Here is a 19,155-nt window from a genome sequence, read left to right on the forward strand (position 1 = left end):
AGGATTTCACTATTTCGGGAAATTACTTGAAATAAATTAAACTTCAATGTAGTAAAGTTGACACACAACTCCAAAAGGTTTACAAATAGTCTTACTGCACTGTTACAATTTCTTAATACATCAAAATGGAAGGCCCAAATTGTTCAAGGGAAGAATAACACTAACGGATGAATAACACTATCCAGTCGATAGTGCATATGTTTTCGTAAACACAGCTTATCCAATGGATAGCGATTTATCCAGTGGATGGTATTATGCACCCTTTGAGGAACCGGAGCCACATGGATTAATTATCAAGAAATGCGCCAGGACAGGCATTGCACCCATTGTGTGTACAGATCATTTTTTAACACTTTTGAAGTGAACATGGGCCACCAAATCGTCATTTCTCTAGAACGGTACTGTCATTGTTATACAGTAAAATCCCGATTTCTCGAAGTTGTATTTTCACATTTCCCGATATCTCTAAGCGAATTTTTTTTATTTGGGAGTTTGGACCAAGCGAACAAGCAACTCTACCCGACCAGGACCCCACTTAACGGACTTCCCATTTATCGAAAAACTTTTCGTTTCCTTTAAATGTTCGAGAGATTGAAATACCACTGCATTTCTCGGCAAATGATTGTGATATGACAATAGCAAATCTAAGCTGTCGGATTTGTTATTTATCAGCAGGATGAATCAACAGACAAATCAAGTTACGTTTCGTCCACAGGCCTGTACTGATGTGTGAGTATGGAAGCGAGAAGTACACAGTGTGCTGACAGTAGCTTGAGATGCCTACCTTTTCCACTTGCTTTAATGAATGAATGAATATAACGTGAATATAACGCCGTATCAACCAAATCGTGTCCTCGTTGCTCTGCTAAATAGTATGGAAGGTTAAAAATAAGGGATTAAAATTTACTGCGTAATTGGAACACGGAACTTTAAGCTTGCGGTTCACAGGGTCAACTGGCATTGCATAACAGTAGCCAGTTGCATTGTGTAATCAATATTGCGGGATTCTTACTAAGACATTGCTTACATATTTGGTACAAAATCAACTAAGATAACCATGTAACGTACGGTTGTAACAACAGATGCTGTCGCCTGCAGTCCACCAGTAAAGCGAGTGGTGGAGTGGTGGGCTGCTGGCGAGCACTCAGATTCTGGTAAACCTGGATTCCAGATATTCAATTTAAGGGAAACGACGAAGAAAGTAATGGGACCGATTACGCCTTTCAATGCTTAAAAACAAGGAAGGGGAAAACGTTTTGCTCTTTCGAGCGGCCTAGTTGCACTTTTTCAACAAATAGATCCGTAATTGCATGGTAGTATTCCATATTGGCTAGTCTTAAATGACCTTGCATGTGCGCCTGGCATGTAAGATGCAACCCCGGCCCTTTGGAGAAGAAACCGCGTTTTTCTCGTGGCTGAGCTGTTTCTGCTTGTAGTTTGACGTTTTTGTGTAAAGTGGGTATTTTTTCTTCCATTTTATGGATGCATGGAGAAACGTGTTCTCGTCCCGGTTCTTGTCTGTTAAATTGACAATAGTTGCTAAACAAACAAGTTGGATAGCTGCGTATCTGGGTTAGTTGAAGCCATAAAATATCTCTTATTTTATTAACTGATCTCAAATTTTAATTACAATTCTGAGGTTAACTTTAATTTTATTTAACTAAATATATATTATATATACAAATCTGTGATCAATGTTTATAGTTCATGTAAGATATAGTTTTTTTATTATTTTATTGGATCTTTCTTGGCTTAAAGTCCTTTGCAGAATCTTAAGCTTCAGATGTATATATGATTGTTCGTACATTCCTTTATATTCTTGGCAGTTTCCCACAGTTATTTTTCCAGTACATACAATATTTGTCATGCCGGTTTCGAAATTTGTGGCGGTATAAGTACTAACAAAATGGCCATGTTGCATGTTGTCTTCTTAAGTTAGGTGGCTTTAAAAATCGCTTACACTTTCATGAATGTAAAATTCTGAACGCATTAAAACTCGTTTTGGATACTCGGGCAAAACGAAACTTTTTTATATATATTTATATGTTCGACCTATATATGAAGTGTTCAAGACGCGAATATTAAAATATACCAGGTGAGTGCCTCTTGTTCAATTGGACGATGACCAATTTTGACCTTTTCAAACGCTCAGTTGCCAGCTATATTGGCAATTTATATACAACTTTAGAGTCCATTATTTACAAACGGGTTTATGAAAGATCAGTGCTTCTCGCCTTAGATCATCTAAGGCGAGAAGCATGATATTATGTACTGGCAGCATATGATTCTTGACGGCTAAAATTATTAAAAAATCTTTTGGAAAACCAACTGTTTTTGGCTAAATTGGAATGCTTTTAGACCCTTTTAACTGCACTAAACATTCATCATATTGTTGTTGTCGTAAATCGGACTTTCGCTGTAAACGAAAGGATTGTCGTTACACATAGAAGATTCCTGTTGAACTTCTCTATTGGCATAAATTGGGACATCATCGGGATAATCAACACTGGCACCAACATTTGCGACAATCTCCTGGTTGACATAAATCACTTCTGATTGAGTCTCAGCGTTGTCATTACTATTGTTGTCATTGATATTAGCGTAAATCTGGTCAGTGGTGTTTTTCCTCTCTGTTGTTAACTGGGAATCCTTGCTGTCAGTGTCTTTCGCCTCATTCGCTCTTTCGTGGATTACAGTGAGATTGTCATGGCAACCTTCAGTGGAGGACTCGGCGCCAGGCTCAGCTCTACCAGTGACGTAGTTTGTCTGCAGCTTAGCAGCATCACTAACAGGTGATCTGGACCAGTCTTTCACCTCTCGGGCTGTGATGTAGTCGTAGCTGTTTTCATCTTCATAACTTGGATCAACTGGCCCACCGCTTTCTGAATTACCTCCAGCCTGGGACCTGTACACTGGAGTATCGTTGTTAGCAGCTGCGTCTTCCACGTGTTGTACAATGAGATATCCATAGCCATCTTCATCGGCACTCTTTGAGATTCCATTACGTTTCATCTTTTCACCAGGATGAGTTTGTTGGAAATCAGAAACAACGTGCGCGTTATGTCCAAACGTTGTTAATGTGCCAACTTGCTGACTAGAAAGGTAGCCGTATTTGTCTTCTTCTAGATTATCCAGGGGTGATACATGGCCATCTTTATTGTATACACCATCTGCCTTGACCCTTCCATCGGAGTGCGTCTCAGCTCTCTTCTCCTCGTTGTGAAGCCGTTTCTCTTCCGACTCAGTTTTAATGGGAATAAGGTATAAGGACTCGTCTTCATGAGGAGGAATCTCATTCTCAGTTGATATGTCAGAATGGATAACCACGAGGTATCCGTGGTCATCTTTATTTGTCCTGTCTTTTTGCCCCTCTTGGGAAGACTTTTCTCTTTGGCGCCTGTCACCCTTCATTTCAGTCACATCTCCGTCAACAGAGGACTCTCCTTGACAAAACTGCACTTGTGATGAGTCAACACAGGGTTGTGCGTAGGTGTTATCTTTGGCGCTCTTTAAACTCATGTACGTCTTCCTCAGTTTGCCATTTGTGACATGTCTTTCAGGGTGATCACAAGAGGACTGTTGTGTTGTTGAGCTGTCATCGACGTTTTGAAGGTATGCTGCATCCTCTATGTCACTGGATGTTGTTTTCTCTTGTGTTTTTGAGCCATGATCTGATTTTCCATCCTCTCCTTGTGCCACAGAACTGACAAATGAGGTTTCTTGTAAATCTGAACGCGGTTCATCTCCATCGAAACCCAGCGGTCCATACGCAGCAGCACCAGTAAAATGATTCCAGGAATTTATTTTGTTTAAATCTGAAGGCGCTTCCTTGTTGGAGATGACCAGAGGGAGTGAGCAGGTGTTCTTGGATACGTTATCAACTCGATGTTTTATTTTTCTCAGCCAAAAAATGAGAAACAAAATCAACAGCAATAAGGAAGAAAAGAAACATAAAAGAACCACTGAGGCTTGGAAGACAAAATCTTCATCAATGGAAATTCCAAAAGGGTTCTCCACACAGGACTTCATTCTAAAGAAAGAAAAAGCAGAAAGTTTGTTAGAAAGATCACGTCTGGACAAAGCCGACCCGTAACAACCATTGATAAGTAAGTGGATCAATACTTTCATGCCCACGCTATGATAAGAAGGTTTAGTTTTAACCCATTGTAAATTTTAACAGCGTTAAATTTGAACCCTTTATCCTGTTGAATTAAAGTACTCTGGGTTTTAGCAATCTTAGCCTATTACCAAACTATTTATCGAATAAAGCATGATCATGATCATGATCATGAAATTTGCAGCCCCCTTTTTACCCCATTTTTACCATTTCCCAATCTCGTAAATGCTACTTTTATTTCTTTCCTGCCATCAAGGGTGCATGAGTACTTTAATGGATGGATTTAACGTGAAAACGTGTAATACCTCTCATACGTATTACGCATTTAGCAATGAGGAAAAATAAGGCGCAGACGTCAGGTATTTTACTCCTGCCAAAAAAATAAGGTAATTTTCTACCATACATTGACCCCAACATGTTAATGCGATTTGAAATGACTCCAAAACGTAATGTATCTTTTTAATCCAGCTTGCAGTCTAGATTGTACTGACAGGATATCTGCGGGCTCCACGTCTCGCTGACAGTACATAACATACATACTTAAAACTTTATTTAAACTCGAATGAAACAGTACGACAGTACGATTAAAACGAAGGTGAGGACAGAAAATACCAATGACCAATTTGCTCTCACATGAGCTACGGTCCCGAGCTAGCTTGGTCAATACAAGATTTATTACACGACTAATGTTTTGTATTCCAATTAAACCATTCTTTGGGAAAATTTCAAAAAATGAGCATTACGTTGCTGTTAATTAAAATATGAATTTAAACTACTTACTTGCACGTACTGCTTAGAAATAATTTAAAACAATTACCTGTCACGCCTTTTTTACATTGAAAAGCTTGCACAGATGAACAGTTTGCAGCATACGTTACTAATGGAAAGATTGCCGACAATTTATCGAAAGAGGAAAGTTTTGAATTTTGGTATGCGAGAAACCAAACAAGTGCAGTGATGATAGTTGTCATTTTAAAACCAATCAGCAGTCAGGCTGGGAACACGATAACCAAGACATGCTGATAGGGCTAAAAACTGAAATCAGCCAATCATAGTGTTTTATTCCTGATCCAATATTTTGTTAAGTACCATATTTCGAATCTATTCTTAAAACATATCGAGTAAGGTATTTTCCCGTGCAAATGGATCGCTCTATTATATCAGCAGATTATATTAATCAGAGACAGGTTTGAGAAGCATTAATATGACTCGCCTGAGTTATATTGCTGTGTTCGATTGTGTGTTTTAATTGGTCACTGCAGTCTGCCGAGACAGTACTTCTTATTTAGACATTTCCATGAATGTTGTGAAGTTCGATCTTAAGCTGCGAGGTGTTTGAACACGTATCATTTACTCCTTTGACCAACGAGCGTTTGCAAAATTTTTGCTCTCATCGTAAACCTAGTATTTTACTGATTTTGATTTCTTTTCATAGCAACGCATCCTCCGGATGTTCATGTTTAGTAAGGAGATGATCTGACCGCCAAAGTGGAACCGCCGTTACTAGAAAACATTACGGAAATTCTATGGGGATCAGCAGTGAGAATTTAATTTAATTGCGGAGTGGAGCTATTGAATTTTAACTCAAATTTATCATCGGTTTCATGGCAGAAGAACTGACAAGTGTTAAGTCAAATTACGCTTACCAAATCCGACATAAGATTTAAAAAATAAGAAGCCCTTTTCGAAGAAACACAGGAAGTTTGTATAAACAAGTAGCTTCCTCGGCACGGGCGATACCTGTGTAGACGTAAGCTCTCTTATCAAATACATCATCGTCAAAATATGTGATAACCATTGCCCCACAGCTGGGCGCTGGTCTGACTTCAGTACATTGGGTCAATAGAATTTCCGTACGCGGAAAAATTCACTAAAACGAAACATATTGTGCCAAAGTACAACTATAAAACCAAATTTAACCGTCTTTCTAAATAAGAAAATGTTTTTTTGTAAACAATTACGCTTATAGTTACATCAACGTCTGCAACGTTGCCGTTTATGTAATCGTATGGAAATCGTAGGAAGTATAAATTGATAAACATATACAAATAGAGAGCTAAGCCCACATTTTAAGTCACGTTTTTGAGCGTTCGACAGAGGATTGTCAGGGTAGATAGCTTAGATGATCTAACAAGATTTGAGCGGAACGTACAAGGCGGCATTCCAAACAAAGGACAATTTAAGCTTGTACCCCAATAATCCCGAATCTCAAAGTTGTTGTCTTATTGTGTCATATCGTTGCTACCGTCATCTAACGGGTTATTTTTCTGTGCTTTGTGATGTTTATGCAAGATAAAATGTGTCGACAGTTGTTTCATGTACCAACCTGTATTCAGTCTAAAGGCAGATATTTAGTGGATTCGTCTCCGCCTGTAAAACCGAACTCACGGTCCTTCCTGTGCCTGTTAATCCTCGCAACATTTAATACTGATTTGTTATTGTCGGCGCGAGAGGGAATTTATACAGGTTCATAAGGTCGACGCAGTACACGTCATAATTAATTTGGGTCAAATCTTATGACTGCAGGCGCTGGCTAGCAGAACTCAGAGTGACTGATGGGAAACTCGATCTGAAGATGTTTCAGTAAGAGGCAATTGGAGTTCCACGTTAACATCATACCACATTTATTATGCATAAGATTTTACACAGTGAAGCTCCAGACTGAGTACTTCACTGAAGAGTATTTGGTCTTTGGCTTAAAGAATAGGAATAGAAATTTTATTGAACACTCCTAAAATAGGTTTTTTTTAGTAATCAGTACAATACATAAAGAAATGATAAAATTTCTATATATAAATTTTATATATAAAATATATTTTATAAATAAATAGAAATAACGGAGAAATAAGAAAAAAATAAAATATTTGTATACTACCCTTGTTTTAAAAACTCGCGCCAAGCAGCCTTGTCTTCAGAGTTCATGACTTTTGCAAAATTATTCAGCTATGGTACTACGAGACGACAGCCATAATTTTGCAACCCGAATGCCCCAGTGACGGAATACTTTTCGAATCGTGTTGCAGCGGTATGGCATTTCCTTTCAATCAAATTTAAAACAGAGCCATCACAACTTGAGCTCACTCGCGCTCGGTCTCCAGAAAAGTTATCGACACTCGCTTAATGCATATTTGTGACATTTGTAACTTTGTGTCACTAATACTCGAACTTTTTCGAACTTAATCGTGCTTTGATGGCGTAGCCTGCGTTGCAGACGAACAAAACCCCGGACTATACCGGGGTTTTGTACACCCCTCTGTAACAGACCCAGTGGAATCTTTATCCTCACCGGGTTTTCCGTTAAAAAATCACTGGGTTGGCCAAATTCCCACTGGGTCGGCTTTTGCTAGGTTTTTGTAACAGGTTTATTTCAGGAGGGACTCCTGGTTTATATTCGATAAAAACATGGCCAATTGTGGAAAATGCGGGATTTTCTATTACTTTTCCGTTATCCGCCCGCAAAGTGGCTGCTTTATAGTGACTAAACTGAAGTGAGAAAAGAAGAGTGTTGCAATTTAAACAGTAGCGTAGCCAGGATTTTTTTCAGAGGTACGCACAGTTATTAAAACCCCCCTCTACTGCCCCCCTCAAATCTGGACGCTATTCCTTTGCAGTATTTTCTTTATCATTAGCCTAACGACACTATGTTGTATACTGAAGGCCTGTAGGAACGAATTTGAACTGAGGGCCCCAAAGTTTGCATCGTGATGAGCTATTATGGGCCGAAAGGCTTGGCGATGTCCGAGGGGGCATCCTCCCCTGAAAATGTTTTAAAATTTGGATACGTTCTAATGCCATTCGTCGCATTATGGAAACCCCTCCGAAGTTCTTTTTCTTGACAATTTCGATCCCTTTTCGAGTGTGATAATCATCATAATGCGACGAGGATGAATGGCTTTCCGTTGCGGAACTAGAACTGCTGGTAGAACTTTCTATAGTTTTCGACTTTTGTAGTAGCTGTTGTTTTATTTTTATTATTTTTTTGTTGGTTTATTCGTTTGCAAAAATACGCTGGGTTTTTCAACTAACACTGCACAGTCACTGGGGAAGCATAAAAATAGCTGGGTAAAATCAAAATATTCGCTGGGTACTGGGGAGGCTAAATTTTGAATGGGTAGGGGAAAATAATCCTCTGGGTCGGGTTCCGCTGGGTCTGTTACAGAGGGGTGTTTTTGTTCGTCTGTAACTCAGGCTATGATGGCGCGGCTTTCCTGGAAACAAACCTTTACGTGTACTTTTAGATAAATTCCATGTTAACTGTCAAAAAGGGGTTAGAAAGCAGAGAGAGTGGAGGGATAAAATGTACCCACAAGCTACGTCAACCCTCGTTTTTAATATTTCTTCTTTTTTGCGTAATCTTTACTCATTTCCGGTTTTTTCCCGCTTGTTTTTCTCTTTAAACAATGTCAAACTGGTATAGACTCGAATTTTTACTGAAAAGCTTGGGAAAACTCCGGATTGACGTCAATCGCCTTTCGAGGCGGTCCTAATTTGGAATGAAGCTAAATGTAAGATAATGACTCTAAAACTGAGCAGATACCGATACAACGTATTAAATGTACTATTATCCCGCTCTTATCACCCAAAAGAAAACTTTGTACTTGACTTTAAAAGACTTAATCTAGTGGCCACTGTTTCTATTTGTATCTGAATAGTCTAAATACTGCGATACTGCACGTTCCCGATTCCACGTTCCTCATTCCCAGTCCCTCCGCTATATTCAAGATGGCGCCGGCCGCCCAAAAGACTTGTGTGATTGGGAAAGACCCTGGAGGGGAATACCCCGGTTATGTCATCAAATTCGTTCGCTTTCATCGAAAAACTTCCCGATTCCTTCGACAACAATTATGTTGTAAAGAAAATGTGGCTTTTTTGAAGAATCCCTAATACGATGGCGGCTCCAAACTACAGATACAGACTTAAGAAAAACCATGGAAAGATTCTGCGAGATATTGAGCCGAGAAAAATCGTAAACATTCTGTACCAGGATGATGTTTTCGATTTGGAGGACATGGACGACGTTAGGTCCGAGAAATCGAGGAAAAGACAAGCCGAGGTGCTCCTTGACAAAGTAACTCGTTCAGGAGATGGAGGTATTGCTATATTTGTAAACGCTTTATGGCAAACTCAGAGACATTTGTACCAGCTGCTACAAGAAAAAATACAGGGAGAAGAAATACAGGCGCAAATAGACGCACAAGTGCAAGCAAGTTCAGGTTTGTGCCCAGTATTTTTGTAATTGACCTATGAAACTCGATAATAATTATGTTGGAAAGCGGCGTCTATTTTGATCAAAGGCGATTTGGCTTATTTAGCAACTTTTAGGGAGCGCACAGGCTACTTCCCAGCATGCATTAGGTTGTGATTCCTTCCAGGGGGAGTAATCACAACCTAGGTGTATTGGAGTTCACTTTAATGGCCTTTATGCATCAGTCAATTGAAACCCTGGCCCCCCGACCCCCGGGACTTACCGGGAAATTTAACATTTGCCAAGCGTTAAAACCCGGCTCATTACCCCGCCCTAGGGGCCAAGACATCTGTTAAAAGCCCCGCATAGCGGGGACATCCTAACCAAATAAAGCAACAACTCAAGAGCGATATTCTGGAAAAACCGGTGAAAATCTTGATTTCGTTCCAGAAGTTAAAATCCTGTTTCTTTCATTTATTGTCCAGCTATAAGGTGGGAAAGAAACCTGATGTAGTTTGTTTCCGCCAAAAGCCTTTTACATTGAGAAAACTAAGAAATCATTTTTCGTAGTCAGAGTCACAATTGCCAAATTTCTAACCCGAAATAAGCTATTATGAACACACCTGTCGGAAGACCCATAATATCGGGGTGTGATTGCCCTACAGAACGTATTTCAGCTTTTGTTGACCATCTACTTCAGCCGATAGCACAGAAACAAGCTTCATGTGACAGACTTTTATAACCTCATTGAGAAGATTACACTGCCCAAACAGTCTAAAAAAGCCTTCCTTGTCTCAAACCTACAGAGCTGTTCCAATACACCGATTGCTATTCGTGTCATCTGCTAGGCGTCACGAATGGCTTTATCATGGGAGAAGCGTTAAGACATCTTAGAACAAATTCCTCACAATGTACATTTGAGGAAAACATTGGTCCTTCATGTTAAATCCCGGCTGTCGTCCCCGCTTCAGGTGATTGCGTGCTGTTAAATCACAACTCCACGGCCCCGATCTACTGACATTTTGTTAAATCTACCGCCCACAGGGGCCAACGCGCCGTTAAAAGTGCGTTAAATCCCGGCTTTGGACGCGTTAAATCCCCGGTAAGTCCTGGGGGTCGGGGGGCCGGGGTTTCCATTGACTAATGCATTAGGAAATGAGCTTAATAAACACCAGGGCTGCAAATAATTTTTTTTTCACTTGAAAGGACATTTGTCTTACTAAGACACCATCTTGGTCCGCCAAAATAAAATTGTGGTCGGACATCACCAAATACAAAAGGGTGAATTTTATTCATCGTTGCCGTAAAATGATTTACAATCAAAAAGTTGTCCGGACATCATGTCCGACCACACTTGGGATTTTGTCGGACATGAGCATATTTTGATCAGCCAATGTCCGATGATCGACTGTTATTTGCAGCCCTGAACATGCACTGTACATATCTTTATTTGTTCAAGCATATTCACTTTTATACATGTAAATTATGTTCATCTGACTTCAGTGATTTGTAAAAAATAGTAATCCTAATTCACGTTTTGTTTTTGTAGGTTCAGGAAATATGGGAATTGCAAACATCACAAATCAGATGGCTGTCACACACGTACATGAAGAACATCCCACTTACATAAACAAAGGTATTTCTATATATAGGCTCTTTTGATCGTACATACAAATCTTAAGTGTCTAGATCTTAAGGGAGATAAAATAGGTACATGGTGAACAGAAAGGTGCCTGTAATGATATTCGGTGACTACTTAAAAGATGAGACGGATTCAACAAGGATTACTAAACACAACTTTACTCGTACAGTAATCCAAGATGGAGGCAAACTGTCTGACATGCGCAGAGACCATGCGGTCCATAAGTAGCTAGGGAACTGGTGACTAGCCATATCATGACATCCCCCTTATAATACAAAATAAAATAACAAATATAATAAAACTGTTCAGCAATGTTCGGTAAACAAGATGCCTTGAATATTGTCCGTTTAGAACAGTGTTCAGACCATTGGCAATGCAAAGTCACTTGTGAAACTTAAACTATACTATATCTGAAAACAGGAACACGAAACTAGTTGAATAAATGTTACTCGGCAAAACGAGCGGGTCTGGTCACTGTGCGTCCACTCCTGGTCCGGACAGGCTCAGGACCCTGATTGGCATTGGGAAGGGTGGTCTCCATGGAGACCTGTGTCGGATTCACAGAAGCAGCAGTAGCACCACTTAGCAGACTGGGCATAGGGGCAGACTGTAATGCTTCTGTAGATTCAGGAACACTTGGGTGAGCTTCTGAAACTGTGTTCTCATCTGTGGGGCCCATCTCGATGTGTTGTGCACCGGCGGGGCGAAGGTGGCACCTGTTGCGTCGTAGGGTTGAGCCATTCTGTGTCTGTACCTCATAAGAGCGGGGTTCTGGTCTCTTGCAACTTACGGTTCCTGGAAACCATTTCTTGGTGCGTTGGTCCTGTATGCGTACATGTTGTCCAGTTGCCAGGGGACTTAGATCATGCGCATTCCTATCATGGTAATATTTCATGCTTTGTTGTCGTTCTGTTAGCCTCTGGGAAATCTGGTCTCTATTAGGCATTTGATTCTCTATTCTGATGGGAAGATTTGATTTGAGCTTTCGCTGATACAGCAGTTCAGCTGGAGATGGAAGCTGTGAATCAATAGGAGTAGATCTTAGACAGAGCATTGCCATAGTGAGGTCTTTACCAGATTTCTCAGCCTTGTTGAGAGTGTTTTTAACAGTCTGAACTTGGCGTTCAATAAACCCGTTAGACTTTGGGTATCTTGGGCTGGAAGTTATGTGCTGAAAACCCCAATCCTTGGAGAACTGCTTGTAACTTTGACAGTCATATTGTGGACCATTGTCCGAGATAATGACCTCGGGTACTCCTTGTTCCGACAGTACGCACTTGGTGAGACCAACGACAGTTTCTCCTGTGGACTGTCCACTTGGGATTTTCCTGACGATGGGGAATTTAGAGTAATAATCACATATTAGCAGATATTCATCTCCTTTCCAGAAGAATAGATCAGTTCCAATGACCTGCCAAGGCCTTGTGGGTACTTCATGGGGCTCCAATGTTTCCTTGGCTTGTGTATTGTGACTTTCTTGACATATTTCACATCTCTGGACTCTGGACTCAATGTCCTTGTTAATAGTTGGCCAAAACACACAAGACTTAGCTCGCAGCCTGCATTTCTCGAAACCTTGGTGAGCCTGATGAATTCTCTCTATGACATCACTCCTTTGTGACTCTGGGATAACGACTCTTTCCCCTTTTAAGATTAGACCATTTTCAACAGAAAGTTCATCTCGGTAAGCCCAATACTTTCTCAAGTGCACTGGAACCTGTTTCTGCTTGTCTGGCCAGCCAGAGTAGATGATTTCTCTCAGGCCTGATAGTTCAGGATCTGCAGAGGTGTCTTGTTTAAGGGAGTCGAACCTCGTGTCAGTGAACTGGACGAGACACACCTTGTGTAGGTCTAATGTGCCTTCACTGGGTAGGGGATTTAGCCTTGACAAAGGATCAGCCAGATGCATTTCTGTGCCTGGTTTGTACTTGATTGCCATGTCGTACCCTTGCAATCTGAGCAGCATTTTTTGAAGCCTTGGAGGGGCAGCTGTTAAATTCTTCAAGTGGATCATTTCGAGGGGCTTATGATCAGACTCCACAATGAACTTCTTTCCAAACACATAAGAATGAAACTTCTCACAAGCCACAATAACTGCAAGCATCTCACGCTCGATATTTGCATACCGTTTCTCAGTGTCAGTAAGTGCTCTAGATGCAAAGGCGACAACCTTGCCATCTTGTATGAGGGCACTTCCAAGGCCCCGCAGGGATGCGTCAACCTGGATGACTGTTTCCTTTTTAGGATCAAAGTACGTAAGCGATACTTCCTGACAAATTGCTTCCTTGATGTTTTCAAAAGCTGTACTGTGAGACGAGGACCATTGGAAATCAGTGTCCTTCTTGAGTAGGTTTCTCAAAGGCTCTGACATTGCAGACAAATTTGGAATGAAGGGGGCCATGTAAGTTGCTATGCCAAGGAAGGTTTGGAGTTCCTGGGCATCCTGTGGCTCCTGAATGGCCTTGACGGCCTCAATTTTCTTGGGATCCGGGTGAACCCCTTCTGCATCGAACAACATTCCGAAGAATGTAATCTTTGGCTGCTTGATACTGCATTTGTCCAGGTTGAAGACCAGACCATGTTGCCTTGCTACTAGCATTAGATTATGCAAATTGGCATCATGTTCCTCTGTGGTAGGGCCATGCACTGCGATGTCATCGGCAATACCGACAGTTCCCGGGCATTTCTCAAGAATAAAATCCATTTTCTGTTGAAAGATATCTTGACTCACACACAATCCAAAGGGAAGGCAAGTAAATCGGAATCTGCCGAACGGACTGTTGAAGGTTGTAAGGAAGGAAGACTCTTCATCTAGTACTACAGACCAGTAACCATGATGGGCATCCAACTTTGAGAATACTGAGCTGCCCTTGAACTTGTGTGTGATTTCTTCTAGAGTTGGGGTATGGTGATGACTTCTCTTCACAGCCTGGTTGAGATCTTTGGGATCTAAACACACCCTCCATCTCCCATTTGACTTTTGGGAGTATGCAACACTTGAAACCCAGTCGGTGGGTTCAGTCACTGGTTTAATCACACCAAGACCAATCATTTCATCAAGTTCCTTTCTTATGTCGTCCTTGATGTGAATGGGACACTTCCTTGGTGCATGTACCACAGGGGCATCAGGGTCAACGACAATGTGATACTCTCCTTCAAATTTGCCAATACCATTAAAACGATCTGGATAGAGCTTCTGGAGGTCATCTATGCTGTGAATTGCAGGAACTTGGCAGTGCACACCGTCATTGCTTGTGTTTATCTCGCAGTGTAACTCCACTAACTTGAGTTTTCATGAAGTGGGCAGGCCACAAATAGCAGGGCCATCAACATCAGCAACATAAAACTTGGCCTCAGTTTCACTGGAATCATATGAACATTGGATAGAACACACACCATGCTGGGGTATTGATGTACCATTGTATGCAGTCAGCTTCGTTTGGCTCGGTGTTGTGTCTTTCGGAAGGCCATTTTCGTCCAGGCAATCTGGGAACATTTTTCCATAGATTCTTAATGGCAGAATGTTTCCTTGTGCTCCAGTATCCACCTTCACTTTCAGCAGAGCATTTGGATTGCCAAGTTTCGGCAGTTTTACTTTAACATGTGCATAAGCTTCATCTCTCTCCACATCAGCACCAGTGCTATCAATTTTGATGCTCTCGAATAGCAACTGCTCGAAGTTAGAACTTGTTTCTTCTACCATATGTACCTTGCTCTGCTTTGCTTTGTCATATTTCTTTCGGCCATCAAATTGCGGTGGTCTGGTTTGTCGGCCCTGTGTCTGCTTATTTCTGCTGCACACTTGCTCCCAATGATTGTACTGCTTACATTTCCGACATCTTGTACCATATGCTGGGCATTTTTTTCCATGGTTGAGTCCACATTTCCCACATTGTGGGTTGGAATCTTCTCTGACAGCATCAATATTTGTTTCATCAGTACCAGCAGAGGCACCTTGCAGCTCTAGGGATTTCATGTCATTGACCGTTGCTTCTCTTGTTCGAGCAATGTCCATTGCCTTGTCGAGCTTTAGCTTCTCATCCTTTCCAAGGAGGTTTTCTTGTACTTTCCGCTCTCGAGTACCAATAATTAACTGTTCAATTAAACGTTCTTCCATCTCGGTTTCACTGAAACGGCATTTCTGAGCTTGTAGCTTGCACCTAGCCATGAATGAATCGACAGACTCGTCCTTGGTTTGTCTGAAGCCTTGCAATTGGAAACGAGCAATTCGAAAATTCGACTTGGGCTCCAGATACTTTGTAAACTTGTCGAAAATCGTATCAGTTTTCGCTTTTTCTTCATCACTCAATTCGAAGGAGTTGAAGACTTTAAGGCCTTCTTCGCCGATCCAAAGTAGAACATATGTGGCCTTCTCTTTCTCTGCTTTCTTGTTCAACGGCCCGTCAAAAATGAGCTGACAGTACTGTTTGAAAGTTTTAAACGCGGTTGGCAAGTCGGTGTCATTCCAATCCATATGGGGCGGCTTAATTCCAGATAACTCGCCCATACTTGTAAAGTGAAGTGATGACTCGTCTTGTAAACCAGCTGCACGCTACGAACAGTAGATGTCAAAATCCATGTCCATCGGGTTTATTCAATGTTCTGCCTGTCCAAAACAATGCTGGCTGTGGTTGTCCTTGTCACCGCTGCCACCATGTAATGATATTCGGTGACTACTTAAAAGATGAGACGGATTCAACAAGGATTACTAAACACAACTTTACTCGTACAGTAATCCAAGATGGAGGCAAATTGTCTGACATGCGCAGAGACCATGCGGTCCATAAGTAGCTAGGGAACTGGTGACTAGCCATATCATGACAGTGCCTTTAAGTAATAAGTGTATTTGTTTTTTTTTTTGCAGCTCTTAGCCCAACAGCACCTGGATATCCTCAACAGCTTGGTAACACAGACAAGGGTGCTGTTTTCTGTCAAAATTCAGAGGATCACACACTTGAAGATGAAATGCCACCCTTTGTTACACCAACTGACCTGACAAAACTTCCCCCTCACATTCACCCAGAATCTGAGTATGTGTACCCCATGAGATCAAAACCACGAGGGATTACATTGATCATAAATAATGAATTTTCTGGTAATAATCCAGAGGCCACAAAGAAAGAGAAAGAACAAGAAGAATTGGATGTACGCCTCGGATCAACTGAAGATGTCAAAGCACTTGAGAAGTTGTTTGAAGCACTCGATTTTAAAGTGAAAACTGAAAGAAATAAGGGAAGGAGTGAGATTCTGACGATCTTAGATGATGTCGCACATGAGGATCACACTAGCTATGACTGCTTTGTTTTGTGTCTTATGAGTCATGGCCAGGATGGACAGTTCTACGGAGCTGATGGAGAAACTGTCCCCATTGAAACCATCCGGGATTTTTTCAGCAATGCAAACTGTCCATCATTAAGGGGCAAGCCAAAAATCATTTTCATACAGGCATGCAGAGGTCGCGAGAAGGAAAAAGGTGTGGTAGCTGATGCACCAATTAGCCCCACCCGGCAGCCATCAACTCATGACGACTTAACAGGTGAAGGAGGGGAGAGCAGTGACACAGGCTTTAACTTTGCACTTAGTAAGACTATTCCAGAGCATGCAGATATTCTGATTGCCAATTCAACTATCAGTGGTTACGCATCTTTTAGAAATCCACGTAATGGAAGTCGTTTTGTCCGGTGCATTGTGGAGGTTTTTAAGGAATTTGCCGGCCACGAGGATCTTCTTAGCATGCTCACAATGGTGAATCAGAGGATCGGCGAAATGGGTGAAATAACCACTAAGCAGGTGTCTGAGCCGACAACAACCTTGACAAAAAAGTTGTTCTTTTGGCCTGGACTGTAACTTACAGTTATTAAAAGTCATCTCAGAATGTTAGAATATTAAATATAAAACTGACAATTTCTTAGTAGAATATTACATTTAAGACAAACTGCAAGCATGTTTTATACAGTGAAATCCCAAGTTCTTGTAGGGCAATGAGAATTGGTTTGAGAAATCAGTGGTAGAATTGCAGTGTTCAGCAGAGTAAAGCAAATCCATGGAAACAAATTTCCATTCCAGTCAGGAGGTTTGGGAAATATTTAACTGTTCGAGAATTTAGGATTCCATCATACATGTGGCTTCGGCATATAGAATTTTTCAGCACCGTACATGTACATCTAAAATGTCTGGGATTCGAGAATGGTCATGGCATACAATGAATAAGGGAGACTCGATCTCCCAACCTATTATGCAGTAGTCAACCTTAATATGTACAGCTATACAGATCAAAAGTCATACAAAATGTTGATAGGAGGCAACCAATACAGTCAAACAGCTTAAATAGAGAAACTTGAGATCTTAAGGAGGGGGACATGGGGGTTTGCACTGTTTCTAATTTTTTTTTATGCGGTGCTGCGGTGAATAAAATCCCATCTTGCAGTGTTGCGGTGATCTCAAACCCTGCGGTGTGCATACATGTGCGATGTTTGTGTTTTTAAACCTATGGTGTTCGGTGAAACGAAATAATTGGCGGTGTTACGGTTTCTTGTCTGACACTTGCAGAACTAAATTTAGCTCTGCTATCTTTGTTAATCCGTTCCTTAATAATACTAGCATAATTTTTGTAACAAAATACTGTCAAATATTGTCTAGTTGATCATTAATACGTTTTAGCTGCCAATATCAAGCTGTTTTCATTCATAAGTAACTTGATTATATTGCGGTGGCGGTGTTTCATCAAATTTTCTTGCAGTGATGCGGTGTTTGTGTATTATTTTTGCGGTGTTCAGGGTGCCCCCATGTCCCCCTCATTAAGATAATTATAATGCTTCAAAGCCTTTGTTAAAAACAACTGCATGGTAGTTAAGTTTGGCACCCTTTTGCAACAGGGTGGCAAAGAAAATTGATTTTCCAGGTTGCAGCCTTTATGTGCTAAACTGAAGGCCTTTCTCAGTGACCTTATTTCATCTACCAACAAAAAGTCCATAAATGTCACTTGCTTATTATATTGAGCAAGTGATGGATTGTCAGGATAATCCACTAGACCCAGGCTACTGAACAGGAGTCTCAAGTCAGTGTTTTTTTTATTATTATTACACCAATCCTTAGATTAATTTGGCTGGAAAGCTGTGAAAATGTCTTTGCAGTTTAGGAACATTGAATTGTTTGCATGTGTGTTAAGTGAATAGCTTAGTAGGTTTACAGGACCTGTCTGGTTCTACACATCACCTAGCAGTGCAGGTTTTCACAAATAAGCTATTTGATATGATATAGTAGGAAATTTGTTCATTACTTTGTAATAAGATTGCAAATCGGTTTCATCATGCTAGTATATTTGCCATGCTTATTGTCAAAATTATAATCATCATGGAGTTCTGGTTTAAAGTATATATCATTTACATGCATGTTCATAAAGCAAGATAAATTGATTAAGAAGAAGAAGAACTTCAGTTATCAACAAGTTGTAAATTAGTCAGAGCATTTTTTACTGTGGCCCGGGGTAAAAACAAAGCTGTCATTAAAAGTAATTTTTTGTTGACTTTCTAAGTTGATCAGATCTTTTAATGTCATTAGACAGAGATTAATTAGTGATTAATCACAAGTTTTTCTTGTGATTAAATATGCCTGAGATTCATTGAAGATTAGAGTCCTGAGAAGTTTGAAAAAAATGGTACCATATTTCCTTAATTTTTAACGCTCCCAGGGACTTTTTATCTTAGGTTGAAGATAGGGGGCTTTGACTAAATAAGGGAGCTAAATGGAGGGTAATACAGTAAAAGTTGATTTGATTTACGGTAGCTATGTATCAATAGCTTCTCAACTGGAGTTGCTAGAATTTACATCAATGACTTTTTGTGTGCAGATATTGATTTGATTGTAAACTGCATGATGTGCAAAATAAATTATTACGCTTTGTAAACAAACATGAGTTCATCAAGATCATGAGTTGTGACCGTCTCGTGGTCACTTAGTGATGTTGTGGCAAACTCAAGAAGACTGGAGCATTCAACTTTGTCATTAATGTTTGGAAAAATGGCTCATGTTTAGCCAAGAAGGATTACTAATATGAAGTAACGGTTGAGTTATTTTGTTATTTTAACAACTCGACCTTTGAAAATGCAACATTTGCAACATTTATATTTTAATTTAATATGTACTGGTAATAATTGCGGATTATAAAATTAATCATGAGAGATGAAGTAACAATCAATTTCTGAAAGAAGA

At 40.4% G+C, this 19,155-nt stretch overlaps 2 protein-coding genes across 4 annotated transcripts; one reads left to right on the forward strand and one right to left on the reverse strand.

The window, feature by feature from the left end:
• Positions 1–1,577: 1,577 nt before the first annotated feature.
• Positions 1,578–6,680, reverse strand: LOC144657787 (uncharacterized). 2 transcript variants are annotated; one of them, XM_078518145.1, is made up of 2 exons: positions 6,444–6,680; positions 1,578–4,030 (listed from the first exon to the last, which is right to left on the reverse strand). In XM_078518145.1, exon 2 carries the CDS (start codon positions 4,027–4,029, stop codon positions 2,374–2,376), a length of 1,656 nt encoding a protein of 551 aa, XP_078374271.1. In that variant the 5' UTR covers position 4,030; positions 6,444–6,680; the 3' UTR covers positions 1,578–2,373. The 2 variants fall into 2 exon arrangements, with proteins under 2 accessions (XP_078374271.1, XP_078374272.1); XM_078518146.1 differs by lacking the exon at positions 6,444–6,680 and adding an exon at positions 4,935–5,063.
• A 1,984-nt stretch (positions 6,681–8,664) lies between these two features.
• LOC144657792 (caspase-3-like) lies at positions 8,665–18,422 on the forward strand. 2 transcript variants are annotated; one of them, XR_013571618.1, is made up of 4 exons: positions 8,665–9,330; positions 10,852–10,938; positions 15,809–17,690; positions 17,820–18,422. XR_013571618.1 is itself a non-coding variant. In XM_078518153.1 (3 exons), the coding sequence occupies exons 1-3, from the start codon at positions 9,006–9,008 to the stop codon at positions 16,789–16,791; spliced, it is 1,395 nt and encodes a 464-aa protein (XP_078374279.1). In that variant the 5' UTR covers positions 8,665–9,005; the 3' UTR covers positions 16,792–18,422. The 2 variants fall into 2 exon arrangements, 1 of the variants encoding a protein (XP_078374279.1); XM_078518153.1 differs by having other exon boundaries at positions 15,809–18,422.
• The last annotated feature ends 733 nt before the right edge of the window (positions 18,423–19,155 follow it).

This window comes from Oculina patagonica, chromosome 6 (assembly GCF_052425735.1).
Source record: "Oculina patagonica isolate OP01 chromosome 6, crgOcupat, whole genome shotgun sequence".
NCBI classification, from domain to species: Eukaryota; Metazoa; Cnidaria; class Anthozoa; order Scleractinia; family Oculinidae; genus Oculina; species Oculina patagonica.